General features: G+C 42.5%; 1 protein-coding gene across 4 annotated transcripts in view; it reads left to right on the forward strand.

The window, feature by feature from the left end:
- The window catches only part of DLC1 (DLC1 Rho GTPase activating protein), an 869,826-nt gene that overhangs the window by 548,071 nt on the left and 303,562 nt on the right, over positions 1–18,193 (forward strand). The window contains exon 1 of one of the 4 annotated variants that reach the window (XM_073645429.1): positions 8,734–9,017. The exons of the other annotated variants lie outside the window; for them this stretch is intronic. Coding sequence (XP_073501530.1) covers positions 8,876–9,017 — 142 coding nt within the window. The 5' untranslated portion in view covers positions 8,734–8,875. Of the gene's footprint in view, positions 1–8,733; positions 9,018–18,193 lie in introns of those variants that run through there. 4 annotated transcript variants of the gene reach the window in all.

The following is an 18,193-nucleotide window of genomic DNA, read 5'->3' on the forward strand; positions in this document are numbered from 1 at the left end:
TGAAAACTGTTTGATTTCAGTTTCTAACAACCTGCTAATGCTTATAATTTCAAAAATGACCATTTTTTTGGTCTTTATTAAAATGAAAAGGTTGATCGAAAAGTTTGCGGGATCTAAGAGTGTGGCAACCCAGTAGTCATGATTACTTCGAATTCTGACAATATGAGGGTCATGCTGCAGGTAGTGCAGCAAGAAGGCACTTATGTGTCTTGCGCATCTCGGAGTCCCAAAATTATTTTCCGGGCTAGATGCAGCTAAAAATTATTTTTAATTTTAAATCTGGTGAAGCTTTAGTATAGATGGCCTAATAGGATCAGTGCTGTACACTGCTACAAAGCCCAAATTATTTTCCAGTCAAGATACAGATAAACATGATTAGTAATTTGAAAGCTTAAAACGGTTGGTAGGATGATTTTAACCAATCATCAAGCTTTTACTCTCCCCAGGATGACACAGGGGTAGAAAAGTCGTTTCGGATCCATGATTTGTTCATCTTTATGAACGTGAGTCTGTCTACATTATCAGTGGAGAGCCGCATGCGCTTATCTGTCAGCACACCACCAGCAGCGCTGAACACACGTTCAGACAGAACGCTGGCTGCGGGGCATGACAAGATCTCCAAGGCGTAAGTGGCTAGCTCCGGCCATTTATCCAGATTGGAAGCCCAAAAAGAGCAAGCGTCCAGTGACACAGTCGTGGCTTCAATGTTTACTTGGAGATACTCCTGTACCATCGTCTCTAGGCGTTGACTATGTGTCAGACTTCTTGTCTCCTGTGGCCTTGCAAAGGATGGGCTAAAAAAGTGGTGAAATGATTCCGCAAAATTGATGTTACCAGCAGATACTGTGGTTCTGTTACGGTTTGAGTGCTGAACACTTGACGGTCCCACGGTTGGCAAGTTGGAACTGTGAGATTCACTACGTGCACCACTGGTATTTTGTGGAAAAGCACATGTAAGATTCTGCAACAGTCTCTGCTGATACTCCTGCATGCGTGCATACCTTTGTATGGCAGGAATAATTTCTGCAAATTTACTTTTGTACCGGGGATCTAACAGTGTGGCAACCCAGTAGTCAGGATTATTTCTAATTCTCACAATTCGAGGGTCATGTTGCAGGTAGTGCAGCAAGAAGGCACTCATGTGTGTTGCGCATCCAGGAGCACCAAGTCCCTGTTGTGTTGGTGGCGAGGTAACAATCATGCTTCCTTCCTCTGTCCTCTCCCCCCAACCTCGCACAACAGAAATGTGATCAAGGTCTCCCTCATTTGATGAGTCTTCCATCAGTTCGTCCTCCACTTCTTCCTGGGCTCCTGCACCTTCCTCACTAGTTTGGCTGCTACCATGCGCCCTGGTAAAACCATCTCCCCCACCCTCACATGCCTGCCGCCTTGGTGCTGCCGACCGTCTGGACCTTGCAGATGTTAGCCCTTCCGCATACAACTCCTCCTCCTCTACTTCCTCCACCTCCTCTTGTGCCACCACCTGACTCCGAATTCTGTTTAACATGTGCTCCAGCATGTAAATCACCGGAATAGTTATGCTGATAATGGCATCGTCAGCACTAAACATCTTCGTCGCCATTTCAAAACTGTGCAGAAGGGTGCATAGGTCCCTGATCTGAGACCACTCCTCCAGCGTGATTTGCCCCACCTCTGAATCTCGTTGGCCCAGGCTATACGTCAGAACGTATTGCACCAGGGCTTGTCGGTGCTGCCACAGTCGCTGCAACATGTGCAGAGTTGAATTCCACCGGGTAGGCACATCGCATTTTAGCCGGTGAAGTGGCAGGCCCAACGACTTCTGTAGAGATGTAAGTCGCTGAGCTGCGGGATGCGAACGGCGGAAGTGAGCACACAGCGACCGTGCCCTCTGCAGAAGGCCATCTAGTCTGGGATAGTGGGCTAAAAATTGCTGGACAAGCAGGTTCAACACGTGAGCCATACAAGGCACGTGTGTGACATTGCCCCGGCGAAGGGCCGCACCCAGGTTTGCAGCATTGTCGCACACGGCCTTCCCTGGTTTCAGGTCCAGTGGAGACAACCATTCATGAAATTGGTTCTCCAGAGCTGACCACAACTCCTCAGCTGTGTGACTCACATTTCCCAGACATTTCAATGTAAAAACCACCTGATGACGTTGAGCCCTACTGCCAGCATAGTAAGGAGGTGTGCAGGATCCCTTCTGCGCAGTTAGAAAGCTTGTGGCATGACCAGACAGGCTTTGGGTGCAGGTGGAAGACCGAGAGGAGGTTGAGGAGGCAGAAGCAGTGGAGGAACTTTGACATAAAGAGGATTGACGCACAACTCGTGGGGACGGCAAGACTTGGACAGCAGCCCCTTGTCCTGCTGTCACCATAGTTACCCAGTGCCCAGTCAGCGACATGTAACGCCCCTGTCCATGACTACTCGTCCAAGTGTCTGTGGTGAAATGCACCCTGTCACACACAGAGTTTCTCAAAGAAGCGGTGATGTTGTGTGCGACATGCTGGTGGAGCGCAGGCACACCTTTCTTTGAGAAGTAGTGCCGACTGGGCATCTGGTACTGGGGCACTGCGACGGACATAAGGTCTCGAAAATCCTCTGTGTCCACCAGGCGGAAAGGCAGCATTTCTGTAGCCAAGAGCTTGCAGATGGTGAAATTCAACCTCTTAGCTTTCTCATGGCTAGGAGGAAATGGTCTTTTACTTGTCCACATCTGAGGGACCGAGGGCTGGCTATTGTGCTTAGACGGGGTTGATAAGGGTGTCCCTGGCAAACTGCTGGTCTGTGAGGAAGATGCAGGCGGACATGTTAGGTTGCCTTGATCCAAAGGTGGTGCTATCGATGTCGGACAGCGCTCAACACCAGCTGGTGTTCCCACCTCCAAAGAAAATGATGACCTGCCAATCACGCTGGCTGTTGCGGGTAAAGAGGTGGCAGGTCTGTGCCCCAAAACAGGTGTGACTGCTGTCCCCCCAGTCACAGAGGATGAAGAGGCCGCGGATGCACAAGATATGGCAGACGGTGGTTGGCCCGGCCGGCTAGGCCGCATTGTAGCACACTGAGCTTCCCACTGCAACTTATGCTTCATGTCCATGTGTCGGTTCATGCATGAAGTACTCAAACTATGTATTTTTTGGCCTCTACTTAGCTTTTGCTGACAAATGTTACAGATAACACGAGTTGGGTCATCTTTATCGATCTGAAAAAATGCCCAGGCTATGCAAGGCTTAGCACCCATGCGACCTGAAGAGCCACCACGACTTGTGGTGAGAGGCAGAGTTGTGTTTGAGGATGCAGTTGTTGACGTGCTTCCAGTACTACGTCTCTGTCCAGGAAGGCGCAACCTGACCTCGTCGTCACTAGCATCTTCCTCCACCTCCTCTGCTGACCTCATCTCTTGGCTGACTGTGGGTTGACAGTAAGTGGGATCTCCAACCTCATCATCATCACCCTGTGCGTTATCACACCCGTCGTCCTCAGAGCCAACCTGTTCCTGCCCTGACAAAAAACTAAAGTTGTCGGTCCAATCAGGTATTTGAGTCTTATCATCGTCTTCCTCATTGTCTCCACCAACAGGAGTTACAGTTTGGGAATGAGGGTCTACATTATGGTCAGAACCTTCTGCGTCTGGTCCTGGATCCGACTCATAAAGATTCTGGGCATCAGTGCAGATCATTTCCTCGTCTGGATTCACAGAAGCGCTGGAGTCAACCTCTGATTCCCAGGCTATAGTATGAGTAAACAGCTCTGCAGACTCAACCATCTGTTCTACCTCATACTCAGACGGGCAGCTGGAGATTTGGGAGCTGTGAGGAAGCAAGTGCGATTGGGGTGACACCTTTGAGGACTGGAGTATTTGTGATGTTGAAGTTGATGTGGAGGAGAGCCCACTTAAAGGAGCACTTGATATCCGTTGAAGCACCTGCTGTTTTTGTGCCTCATCTGGAATTTGAAGCGATTGGCGTGGCCGTAAGAAAGGGATCTTATCACATTGTCCGCTAAAAGAAGTAGACATTTTAGTTTGGCTGGAAGATGGTCTTTCTTCTGCAGATGTTACTGTTGCTTTAACACCTACCCCACGGACACAACCTTTTTTCCCCTTCCCAACACGCCTATTCCCCTTTCCACCAGCAGCAGGCCTTTTTCCACTCATTTTGGTGGTTAACTAATTCACAACTCTGGAGTTGTTTGCACAAAAAAACAATGGATGGTAACCGAGCAGAGCTGAGTGGCCAAACTGTGGTATTAGGCCAAAACTATTGGCTGGGTTAGATGCAGAAAAAAATTATATTCAATTTGCAACCTGATGGAGGTCAGTATAGATGGACTAATACAACAAGTCCCACACACAGCTAGAAGCCCAATATTTTTTCAGAGGTAGATGCAGAAAAAAATTATATTCAGTTTGCAACCTGATGGAGGTCTGTATAGATGGATTAATAGAACAAGACCCACACACAGCTAGAAGCCCAATATTTTTTCAGAGGTAGATGCAGAAAAAAATATATTCAGTTTGCAACCTGATGGAGGTCTGTATAGATGGATTAATAGAACAAGACCCACACACAGCTAGAAGCCCAATATTTTTTCAGAGGTAGATGCAGAAAAAAATATATTCAGTTTGCAACCTGATGGAGGTCAGTATAGATGGACTAATACAACAAGTCCCACACACAGCTAGAAGCCCAATATTTTTTCAGAGGTAGATGCAGAAAAAAATATATTCAGTTTGCAACCTGATGGAGGTCAGTATAGATGGACTAATACAAAAAGTCCCACACACAGCTAGAAGCCCAATATTTTTTCAGAGGTAGATGCAGAAAAAAATATATTCAGTTTGCAACCTGATGGAGGTCAGTATAGATGGACTAATACAACAAGTCCCACACACAGCTAGAAGCCCAAATATTTTTTCAGAGGTAGATGCAGAAAAAAATATATTCAGTTTGCAACCTGATGGAGGTCAGTATAGATGTACTAATACAACAAGTCCCACACACAGCTAGAAGCCCAAATATTTTTTCAGAGGTACTGTAGATGCAGATAAAAATTATTTTTAATTTGCAACCTGATGGAGGTCAGTATAGATGGACTAATAGAGAAAGTCCGACACACTGCTAGAAGGCCAAATATTTTTTCAGAGCTAGATGCAGAAAAAAATTATATTCAGTTTGCAACCTGATGGAGGTCAGTATAGATGGACTAACAGAGAAAGTCCCACACACTGCTAGAAGGCCAAATATTTTTTCAGAGCTAGATGCATACAAAAAATTATTTTGAATTTGCAACCTGATGGAGGTCAGTATAGGTGGACTAATAGAACAAGTCTCACACACTGCTAGAAGGCCAAATATTTTTTCAGAGCTAGATGCAGAAAAAAATTATATTCAGTTTGCAACCTGATGGAGGTCTGTATAGATGGATTAATAGAACAAGACCCACACACAGCTAGAAGCCCAATATTTTTTCAGAGGTAGATGCAGAAAAAAATATATTCAGTTTGCAACCTGATGGAGGTCTGTATAGATGGATTAATAGAACAAGACCCACACACAGCTAGAAGCCCAATATTTTTTCAGAGGTAGATGCAGAAAAAAATATATTCAGTTTGCAACCTGATGGAGGTCAGTATAGATGGACTAATACAACAAGTCCCACACACAGCTAGAAGCCCAATATTTTTTCAGAGGTAGATGCAGAAAAAAATATATTCAGTTTGCAACCTGATGGAGGTCAGTATAGATGGACTAATACAAAAAGTCCCACACACAGCTAGAAGCCCAATATTTTTTCAGAGGTAGATGCAGAAAAAAATATATTCAGTTTGCAACCTGATGGAGGTCAGTATAGATGGACTAATACAACAAGTCCCACACACAGCTAGAAGCCCAAATATTTTTTCAGAGGTAGATGCAGAAAAAAATATATTCAGTTTGCAACCTGATGGAGGTCAGTATAGATGTACTAATACAACAAGTCCCACACACAGCTAGAAGCCCAAATATTTTTTCAGAGGTACTGTAGATGCAGATAAAAATTATTTTTAATTTGCAACCTGATGGAGGTCAGTATACATGGACTAATAGAGAAAGTCCGACACACTGCTAGAAGGCCAAATATTTTTTCAGAGCTAGATGCAGAAAAAAATTATATTCAGTTTGCAACCTGATGGAGGTCAGTATAGATGGACTAACAGAGAAAGTCCCACACACTGCTAGAAGGCCAAATATTTTTTCAGAGCTAGATGCATACAAAAAATTATTTTGAATTTGCAACCTGATGGAGGTCAGTATAGGTGGACTAATAGAACAAGTCTCACACACTGCTAGAAGGCCAAATATTTTTTCAGAGCTAGATGCAGAAAAAAATTATATTCAGTTTGCAACCTGATGGAGGTCTGTATAGATGGATTAATAGAACAAGACCCACACACAGCTAGAAGCCCAATATTTTTTCAGAGGTAGATGCAGAAAAAAATATATTCAGTTTGCAACCTGATGGAGGTCTGTATAGATGGATTAATACAACAAGTCCCACACACAGCTAGAAGCCCAATATTTTTTCAGAGGTAGATGCAGAAAAAAATATATTCAGTTTGCAACCTGATGGAGGTCAGTATAGATGGACTAATACAACAAGTCCCACACACAGCTAGAAGCCCAAATATTTTTTCAGAGGTACTGTAGATGCAGATAAAAATTATTTTTAATTTGCAACCTGATGGAGGTCAGTATAGATGGACTAATAGAGAAAGTCCGACACACTGCTAGAAGGCCAAATATTTTTTCAGAGCTAGATGCAGAAAAAAATTATATTCAGTTTGCAACCTGATGGAGGTCAGTATAGATGGACTAATAGAATGATGCTATGCCCAAAAGATTTTACTTCACTAGGTGCAGTAAAAAAATTGGTATTCTATACACAGGTGGTATATCTTGCAACACAGATAGGCTACTCCACTGACTAACACACTCTGCAATAGGCCAAAAAGGATTAGCTTTGCTAGATTCAGCCAAATGCTGTGAAAAAAACTTGCACAGCACTGGCACAGACCTGCCTGGCAAAAACTGATAGGAACTGATGTAACCTAGTCCTGAAAAGGACTCCAATTACAATTAGTCTTTACTCCCACAATCTATCTATTTAAGAGCACAGACCTCCCTGATAAAAGTCGTAGGAAATGTTGTAACCTAGTCTTTAAAAGGACTGCAATCACAACTATTCCCTACTCCCAAGCTATCTGTATATTTGTGCGAAAATTGGCTTGAAATTAACAAGGTATAGCGCACACAGCAACAGCGGTGCCGTCTAACACGCAGCTGCAGCAGTGAGAAAATGGTGGCGACGGGGAAAATGGCTTGGTCTTATAGGGCAAGGACATGTGACATACACTGCCAATCACACATGCCCTTGCTTGTGTGAAAAAAAGCACTTCGCTCCGTGTGTGCGCTGCTGATAGGCTGACAGATTGCACCTCCCCACTGCAAATGCGGGAAAGAGAAAAAAAAATGGAGATCTTCATTGTTCCTGCAGAGATCCATCCCCTGCCCCTCCCCCCACCCCGCTGTACACTCAAACTGCGTATTAACATTAATTTTCATCATTACTGAGAAAAAATCCAGTTATGATTTTGGTGCACGAACAGTTATCGAACATAACCTCGAACAGCCGAATTTTTCTCAAATTGTTCGCGTTCGCCGAACGGCTCGAACACCGCCCAAAACAGCTCGAATTTGAGATTGGCGAACTGTTCGAGTCGAACAACGCTCATCTCTAGTGCTGAGATAATCTTATAAATCTGCCCCTGCTGTGTGCTGTGTAATGGCTGTGTCTGACTATACAGGAACATGGTCTGATCATACCACATCTCCTGGGCAGGGGAGGAAGCAAAAGAGTATGCAGACATTATAGCACAGGATTGCAAATAATTCTTTCCTTGAGGTAAAACATTTTTTGAAAGACAGGCAGGGAAATCTTTTACCTCACAAAAAAGTATGAGCTGAGATCCTACGCTGTGAGATCTGAATACTCCCCTGCTCCCACCCAGGAGGTATGATCATGCAGGAACATGGTATGATCAGACCATGTTCCTGCACGGTCAGACACAGCCATTACACAGTACACAGCAGGGGCAGATTTATAAGATTATCTCAGCACAGGAACATTTTATTTAAACACTTTCAATTGTGGAAGTTATTATTATTCCAAGATCTATTGATTAAAATCAACTTTAAAATTAATTCTGTTCGTGGGAAAACCCCTGTAAGTCTACCTTCAACCTTAAAAACTATGAATCTATGTGACGTCAGCACTGCAGACAAACAGAGACCGGGGCAACAGCAGGGACTCAGTGATGGACCTGGGGATGGCAAGAAGTACTTAGATATTTTTTTTATAACTATCACAGCATAAATCATAAGGTTTTTTTTGTTTTTGTTTTTTTAAAAAAAGGGGGACAACCCCTTTCAACCCTGCTGGGTGGTTTACATTAGTCACGGAGATGAAAGATGTCACAGCTTACAATCCTGTTAATAACAGAATAGTATTTGCTAAGAATTCTGAATGTTCCGTTGTAGTCGGTAATTGTCATTTTCTTCAAGTTTTATTACTTTAACAAAGAGTATACATCTACGCTTCATTGTAGATATGAATTATTGACAGACAAGCTTGCATTTTATGCCAGTCCACCCTCAGCTCTTAGCATAATATTCCCGCTATACCATTAGAGCCAAAGCTGGCAGCGTGTCAACATTTTGCCTGCAGTATGAGCTATCCAGTGTCTGCAGAGAGGACTGCATTGCCTGATTCCTGAAGGGTAAGGCTTGCACTGTCTGTGAAGACTGCAGGAGCTGAATATTAACACCTTGTTCTGCAAACACCTTGGCAGAGACTGATGCAGATTTTCAGAGGTTTACATAAAATGGACAAACCGTTCAGAAATCCTCTGAGGAGATCATTGAGTGACCATATAAGAAACTCTACTGCTAAGGCTCTGGATGTCATCTGGAAAAATGCGAGAGAGAAGCGTCTGGCAGGTGAGGAGATCCAAAGCTCCGAAATGTGATGGCAATGTATGGATGCAGATGCAGTCAGTGCGGAGATGCGATTTGTGTGGCATAATAACGGGTCACTATATAAGACCTCTTATCTTGGTGATATTTTGGAGTGAGTTAGAATAGAATACTGCGGTGATTTAAAGCTCTCAATAAACCTGTTCTGTTTTATTGCCAAGGAGTGTGTCAGTTGGCATATGTGAGCTATGTAGTGAGAAATTGATGGCATTTCCTCTGGCAGCTACACTGTGCTTTCAATTCCAGGGTAATGTTGACTTTTGCCAGAGCCAGCCTTATAATAGTTTATTTAAATCTATGACCTCAACATCTGCAGAATGTGGGGCAACCAAGAATACGCAGACTGGGGAGTGAAATATCACACATTGATTTGATTAAAAATTCTGATGTGCCATCTTTATTCTTTAAGGTTTTTTATACAATGAATGTTGGATGCACAATGTTTATGTATTGCTTACTTATGGCTTTTCCCAAAAGTTTTCAAAGTTATTTTTCCATATAAAGTTCTAAAAGTTTAATTCAGTCTTGTTTTATTAATATTGACATACTGTATATGTTTTTTTCTATTGGCGAGACCATGTAAATCAAATTTCATTTTCTAGAATCATTGTACAATATGTTAATAATGTGGCAAATGATTATGATTGACATGATCAACCCACGTTCATGAAGTGGACAGTTGTTGCAGTGGTAGTACTTCAAAGCTGCCCATACATCTTAGGCCTCGCTCACACAGGCGAATAAATCGGATGAGTGCAATCCAATAAAAAAAATCAGATTGCACTCGGACCAATGTTATTCTGTGGGGCAGCTCACATCTGCGATTATTTGCTCATGCCAATTCGGCATGCGAAAACAATCGCAGCATATTGCGAGAATCGGATTGAACTCACCCATACAAGTCTATGGGTCCATGTGAAGCATCGGAATGCGCTCAGATGTCACCCAAGTGCAATGCGATTCCCGCGGATGCTGGCAATGGAGGAGATGGAGAAATTAATTTCTCCGTCTCCTCCGCACCTGTGTTGCGATTCTCTCATGCGAGAGGATCAGAGCACAGTGTACTGATACTTGGCTCACGCTCAGAAATTGAGCCGAGAATCATTAGCATATCACATCTGATGCTATACTCTAGCATGACCCGTAAACAGAGGTTGGCCAAATGCTTGCTAAGCCATTAGCTATCTCCTTGAATTCCCCATGCACATGCACGCTCAGTTCAGCCAAGCATGCATGTGTTTTCAGTAAGGAAAGCAGATTAAACCACTGCCAGACCCCTAAGGTGGCAGCTTATCTCTGAGAGAAACAAAATGATCAGGCTTATTTAACAAAACATACCCAATCCTTTTCTCTACTGTCATCATCGGTCAGGGAGAAGTCAGGAGGCTTTTTATTCACCCTCCCTAGGTCCAGCTTTGAGTCTCTGGTGCTGCTCTCGGGTTTCTAATATTGGCTGTGGTGCGCATCTCATGTCGACAGCATGGCAGCCAATGAGTGTGTTCAGCCACACTGCACATGAAGACGGAATGCATACTGATTGGCAGAATTACTGATTGGCTGCCATGCTGTCAATGTAATATCAGTGGTGCAGCCACTACCGGAAACAGGGAGCAGCAACAAAGAGTCAACTCTGAACATAGGTACGGTGAATAAAGAATGGTTTGTTATTTTATAACAAACTGCAGTCTAGGACAAAGATTTCTTGAAAGTGGATAAACCCCTTTTAAAGAAGTACTCCCTTCCAAATTTTTATCCTCCTAATATATTGCAGTCATCATATTAAATAGCACTGTATACTTACAATTGCTCATTTTACACTTCTACACAGCTAATTCTTCTCTTTTACATTAGGTCTATGGCATCATGTGATTGAAACAGACTAGCTGAATCCTTCTAAACTGTAGAAACAGGAAGTCTATTTTCCCTTTCTCCTCTCCAATCCATCCTGAATGCAGCAACCAGGGTTGTATTTCTGCCCAGCCACTTCACCAATGCCTCCACCCTGTACCAGTCATTACACTGGTTACCCATTCTCTACAGGGTCCAATATAAACTCATTGCTCTCACCCACAAAGCTCTCCACAGTTCTGCACCGTCTTATATCTCCTCCCTCATCTGTCTATCGCCCTACATGTGCTCTCCATTCTACAAATGACCTAAGACTAACATCTTCCATAATCTGAACCTCACACGTCCGTCTCCAAGACTTCTCTCGTGCTGCGCCAGTTCTATGGAATGCAGCACCCCAGACGACCCGATTGATGCCTAGCCACCACGTCTTCAAGCACGCTTTAAAAACCCATCTCTTTAAATGAGCCTACCACCTCAACTCACTAACCTAACTTTCCCCTGTTCCCTCCATCTAAATATTATTCAGAATCTGCTCCCTTCTTGATACTTGATAATTGCACTTAAACATACGGGCTGATGACCGGATCATGCAGCTTTATATGAAAATCCCTCTTTAGTATAATAGCTGGACCTGAAATAACAAGCACTTTTCACCTAATGTGTCCCCCTGGAAGATTGTAAGCTTGCAAGCAGGACCCTCATTCCTACCATAACTGTTTAAACTGTCTTACCTTGCATTGAATTTATTGTCTGTATGTGTCACTGCTTAATTGTAAAGTGCTGTGGAATATGTTGGCGCCATATAAATAAAAATTATTATTATTGTATGAGTCATCATTAGAACTACAATACTACTTCACTGCAAAGTCCCTGAAAGGGAGAAGGAGTGAAGCAACTGGGTCAGGAGTTGAAGAGGGGGATGACTCAAGCAGGGAAAAGAGACTTTCTGTTTCTACATAGAGCAGAGAATAGAGAAAAGGGAGCAATTAATTGGATAGAAAGGCAAAATTAGCAATTGTACACAGTGCTATATAATATAATGACTGCAATATATTAAGAGGATAAAAACTTTGATGGGAGTGCTTCTTTAAGTCCAACTACTAAAGACCAACTCCAGTCAAAAATAAGAAAGTTAGATATCATATAAAGTTAATATTTGTCCTGCAACTGTATTATACTGTGTTTATTCACTGTTACAATATAGTTACTACACTACAGCACACAAAGTCTGTTATCGCCATGACTCCCTGTGGCAACTATGCTTCCTTGTGTCAGTTGTCAGGTACATGCTCCAGGAACAATTAAACGGCACCTATGGTAGGAAAGATTGAAAAAACTCCAACAAAAATGAACATCTTGTGACTAATATAAAAAGCAAGAGATGTATAAGTTTCCATTCAACAGTGTTACACCTGATTATCACTGCTGTCCTATAGGACATCAATAACGTAAAACTATGTGATGAGATTTTCACTAAAGATTTTCTTAGAAGAAATACTCAGGTAAAATTGATACACTGTGTTATGCCTATTTTGTCTGTTATGCCTATTTTGTCTGTTCTTCGAGCTACAACTTTTGGAAAATCATGACAAGGATCAGAAAATGCATGTCATTCACCAATCCTGAATTATAAGGGCATAAAAACCATGTGAAGAATCTTAGTGTCTGCATCTATGTTCCTCTGTGTTATGTCTATTTTTCCCTTTAGTGGTGTCCAATCTGTAGCAGTTAATCTTCGCTGTCCTTCACTTCCACTGTACCGCTATGGAATTGAACACCTACTAAATAAAAAATGACTGGACTCCAAGCATTCAGGATGTTTATTCCTGATACTCAAAAATATCAAATAAAATAAGTGCTCATCTCATTAAGAAGATGAAATTTTGTTAATGCAGTAAAAACTACTGATCAATAAGCCTGTGCTAAGGTTTTGCCCGTTCCTCGGGCTTCTTCAGGGGTTTGTGTTATATAGAGTTTGGGCTCTTGAAGGCCATTGCTTACCAATTATTTTCAGCATTCTTATGCCATGTATCACCTCTCAGGCGCTGAAGTAGGCATTGCCCAGTGTATCAGTCATGAATACACAGAATGAACGAACATAAGTCTGGAATCACACATGCAGTTTTTGTGGCTCTTTTTTTGAGCCAAACAAAGAATAGATAAAAAAAGTAATAAGTATTATCATTTCAGCTTTTCCTTTGTTTTAGATCTTATTTCTGTTTTTTGCAAAAAAAAAAGACCTGAGCAAACACTGTGTGTGTGGTTCCAGTCCCAGTTATCTAACAAAAAGTTTGTTACAGCTTTTAGCATTTGACTTTGGTGATATATTTCAGTCTAGTATTACAATGTTTTACCATATACAAGGTGTCAATTATTCCAAGGTAATTTACAAATTTGAAGACTGGTTTCATTAAGAAAAACTTTGCCAGGTTAACCTTTGTTGGAGGGCTCTTGTTATGTAAGTATCATAAATCATTGGCATTAATGTTATCACTTTCTTTTATGAGTGTTGATGTCGATGGGTGATAGTTCAAAAATTTAAAATACTACTATAAAATAGAATTCCAAGATTTACAATGTGCAATCAAACAGGCTGACCTGTGTGAAAAACTACTTGGGATTGATTGCTTTGCTCATTTGTCTGTATACTAGGAAATATGTGTAGGAGTATAGGGATAACGAGTAGGCAATGCTATTGTGCTAGCACTGTTTGCCTACACTCAGTGGAATTCCTGGCTGTCAGCGTCCCACTAATAAAAGGGAAGAACTAATAACATTGGACTTTGCGTCATTACAATACACATAATAGGGATTAGAGGAATACTCTTTGATTTCTTAATGCATTCTTTTATACTAAACTGAAATACTAGCATTTAGGGCTCGCTCACACAAGCGTATAAATCAGACGAGTGCTATCCGATGTTTTATTGGAAAGCACTCGGACCAATATTATTCTACAGGGCAGTGCAGATCTGCATTTTTTTCACATGCCAGTTCGGAATGAGAAAAAATTAGCAGCATGCTTTGATTTTCAGCGCAAATTGGAACCACTCAGCCATTCAAGTCGTTGAGTCCATGGAAAACATAAGACTGCAATTTATTGGTTGTATTTATACATGACTGCACTGGCACTTTATTGGTTGTATTTATACATGACTGCACTAGCAATTTATTGGTTGTATTTATACATGACTGCGCTGGCACTTTATTGGTTATATTTATACATTCATATTTTTGCACTCTGCATTTTCTTTGACAACTATATTTATAGGTGGGGATATCAAGAACCAAACACTTTTTGATCATGCACTGTATTCCTCCACCTCCATTTATTTTATCTTACCTGTTTTGTCACATATGGTTTTAATTTATGTGTTTTGTCAACTTTGTTTTCAATAAAAATTATTTTAATATTTCATTATCGGTCTTGTGCTGGATTTGTGTAGGTGTTATTCATTTATAAAGCAGAACCGGCTTTCTTACTCTTAGAGGGAATTAGCGTATTTTTCGGACTATAAGACGCACTGGACCATAAGACGCACCTAGGTTTTAGAGGAGGAAAATAAAAAAAATAAAAATTTAAGCAAAAAATGTGGTCATGATGCACTTTTAAGAGGGAGGGGGTCTTCTGCTGACTCTGGTATAGGGTAATGTCCCCCAATTCTGACAATATCCCCCATCCTGGTATATATGCCGCCCCCCTTCCTTTTATATGTGGTCCCCATCCCCATCCTTGTATGCCTGGCATCCCTCCATCCTGGTATGCATGGCACCCCTCATCCTTATCCTGGTATGCATGGCACCCCTCATACCTATCCTGGTATGCATGGCACCCATCATTCCTGTCCTGGTATGCATGGCACCCCTCATCCCTGTCCTGGTATGCATGGCACCCCTCATCCTTATCCTGGTATGCATGGCACCCCTCATCCCCATCCTGATATGCATGGCACCCCTAATCCCTGTCCTGGTATGCATGGCACCCCTCATCCCTGGCCTGGTATGCATGGCACCCCTCATCCCTGTCCTGGTATGCATGGGACCCCTCATCCCTGTCCTGGTATGCTTGGCACCCCTAATCCCTGTCCTGGTATGCATGGCACCCCTCATCCCTGTCCTGGTATGCATGGCACCCCTCATCCTTATCCTGGTATGCATGGCACCCCTCATCCCCATCCTGATATGCATGGCACCCCTAATCCCTGTCCTGGTATGCATGGCACCCCTAATCCCTGTCCTGGTATGCATGGCACCCCTCATACCTGTCCTGGTATGCTTGGCACCCCTAATCCCTGTCCTGGTATGCATGGCACCCCTAATCCCTGTCCTGGTATGCATGGCACCCCTAATCCCTGTCCTGGTATTCATGGCACCCCTAATCCCCATCAGGCTGCACATTAAAAAAAAATAAACACTCATACTCACCTTTCTTCTCTCCTCCAGCGCTGCGTCCGGTCTGCCTGCACTGATCTCTCCATGTGAGCCGCGCATGACGTCACTCCCATGCCCATGGGCATGGAGAGAGGTTGAATATTCATGCCTTTAACAGCGGGCACAGGAGATAGCCGGCAGCAGCAGCAGCCGCAGTGCGGCTACACTGTATACCGCTATTAAGGAGCATGAATATTCAGTGCTCCCCACACCCCATGGGCGTGGGGAGCAGTGAATATTCATTTTCTTTAGCAGCGGAGACAGTGTAGGCTGCAGCGGGCGGCTGCTGCCTCCTGTGCCCCGCTCCTCCACCGATACCGCTCCCCCCACACCACACATAAATATACACTACCCCCCCCCACCAGTTGGATCATAAGACGCACCCCCCATTTTCCTCCAAAATTTTGGAGGAAAAAAGTGCGTCTTATGGTCCGAAAAATACGGTAATTCGTACACATTTTTCCCAGAGAGCATTGCTCAGCCTATAAGTCTATCCAAACAGTACGTCTTAGACAATGTGCAAACGTTGAGTATTGGGTCAGTATTTTACATCAGAATTTGTAAGCCCAAACCAGGAGTGGGTGATAAATACAGAAGTGGTGACGTGTTTCTATTATAGTTTTCCTCTGATTGTTACTCACCTGATTTTGGCTTACACATACTGATCTACAAAACTCACCAAATAACGTGTGCACGTGTCCTTAGAGTCTATATTAGATGTCAATAAAGGCACACCAGTCAAGCCTTGTAAATCCTCCAAACGAACTGACAAGCAGAATACCCCTTAAACAAACTTTAATACATACCTATGAATGAGTAGGCATTTTTCCTAAGATTTTGTATCTGATTCTCAACTTGTTCTTCCATTGAGAAATCCACATACCTTCCCTATATTCTCTCAGCTATAGAGACATGTGGATATCCTACTTTTGGTGAGCTGTTCACAAATTTTAAACTTTTTTAACTCACATTTTCTACCTTTGTTTAGAATTCTGGAGGGAAGCAACTTGGTGGCTTAACATCAAAATCAACTGGTCCCCATAATGAGTTTTACCAATTTATATGCCTTTTGAACACTTGCAGTGTTGTAGTTGGGTGCCAAGGGCCCACAAGTAACATTTATTCTGAAAGTCCACTTTACAGCTACATAAAAATATTACCTGACCCTTGTTCACAAGTTTCCAACCAACACATTCTCCATCATTTGAATGGAAAGGTGACTGTAGTGTGCGGGCAGCCATATTCTCTATTGAAGTATACGGAGGATGCAGTGGGGTGGAATTGGTGCTACCCCCAACCACCTGATAAATGAGGATCCCAGAGGTGGCATTTATAGCAGCTTTGATTATATATGTTCTTACCCCAGCAGGTGGCCTGCCTGTACATAGTGCATCATGTGTACTGTGTCAAGCACTGCTCATGTAGGGGGGTGGGAGGGTGGGAACCGACTCTTGCACAGGGGTCTACCTGGGAATTTTGTAAAATTAAGGTGGTTGCCTAGTTCAGAAAACCTAGAGAGAAATGTCTCCTTCAGGATACACAGTAGAAATGCTGGTGAGCAAAACAAGCGCAAATCAGGTCTTAACTGGTAAAAGAAAAGTGATATAATAGGGGAGTATTACGCTCACCTCCTTCAGGATACATTCACATGTATTTTCAGGCCAATCGCTATCAGGTCTACATGGAATATATTGCATCAGTTTATGGACAACAAGCAAATAACTGAAAGCTCTTGCACCCATTCACTTTGCGGACCAGGGCTTGGCACTGCACATGGTGCCATTCAATCCCATGACTGACCTGATAAGTCAAGTACTCATCTGAACATAGTCTTAGGATACTAAGAGAAAAGTGGTGGCAAAGAGTGTTTTAAAAAATGGGGGTAAAACAGTTTTCATGCAATGCTTCATTTTCCCTGTGGTGACACAGCAAAGAAGCAAAGCACTGTCAGATTCACCCATATATTACATTGGGTCAACCCTTTGGTCAACCTATCATTGAGGGACATTTCTAAAAATGTTCGAAGTGGACCAACCCTTAAATAGCTGTTAATAAAAGATATATTCTTTGGCCAGTTTTACGTCTGTGAAATGAACTGTGCTCGGATCTCAATACCCAGACCAAACGCCAGGTCTCCTGACCTGAATTATCTGTGGGTTATTGCAATCTGATCACGATCCGTGTTTCATGGACATGTGAAACCGGCCTTATCAAGGCCAAGAAAATACGAAAAAACCTCCTATGGATATTTACTCTTGCACTAGTATATAATTTTCATTAGTAACATCTGGTTTGCCGTGAAATAGATAAATATTAAGTCTATCTTTAAAGCTACATGTTGTCCTGAGCTCCATTATTGCCTTCTCATATACAGTAAATATATATCTAGGGAAAGCAAATTGTTTTGAAGTTCCCATGTAAGCTCCAGCAGATGTGAGTGATTATATCCATGTACTGCACCTTCAGCACTATGTCTCTTGGCTCGCTGAGTGTTAGCATAAACAGATACAACATCTTGTTCATGTTTGACTGGATGAAGAATATTCTGCACTGCACACAAGCAATGCGCTTATCTCCCACAGGCTTTTATTTCTTCTCCAAGGTATGCACTTAGAAAGTGGGCTCTTTCTCTCCCCCGTGCTTTTGGGTTACATTATTTGGAATGTTTTTTTTTATTTTATTTTTAAAGGTGATTATAGCTGTATAATGGCTATCAACATTTGGAATGTTTCATGACATCAGGCCGTAGTGATGAATTCCAGATGCTTTGACTTACTGTCTACCAATGAAGAGTTTCTTTACTTCATTGCGGCTAGAACTGAAGGATGGATGACTTCGATAATTTTCTCCGTACAGGC

This window comes from Phyllobates terribilis, unplaced genomic scaffold (genome assembly GCF_046119375.1).
Source record: "Phyllobates terribilis strain yellow unplaced genomic scaffold, ASM4611937v1 Scaffold_1__5_contigs__length_1240528914, whole genome shotgun sequence".
Classification (NCBI taxonomy): domain Eukaryota; kingdom Metazoa; phylum Chordata; class Amphibia; order Anura; family Dendrobatidae; genus Phyllobates; species Phyllobates terribilis.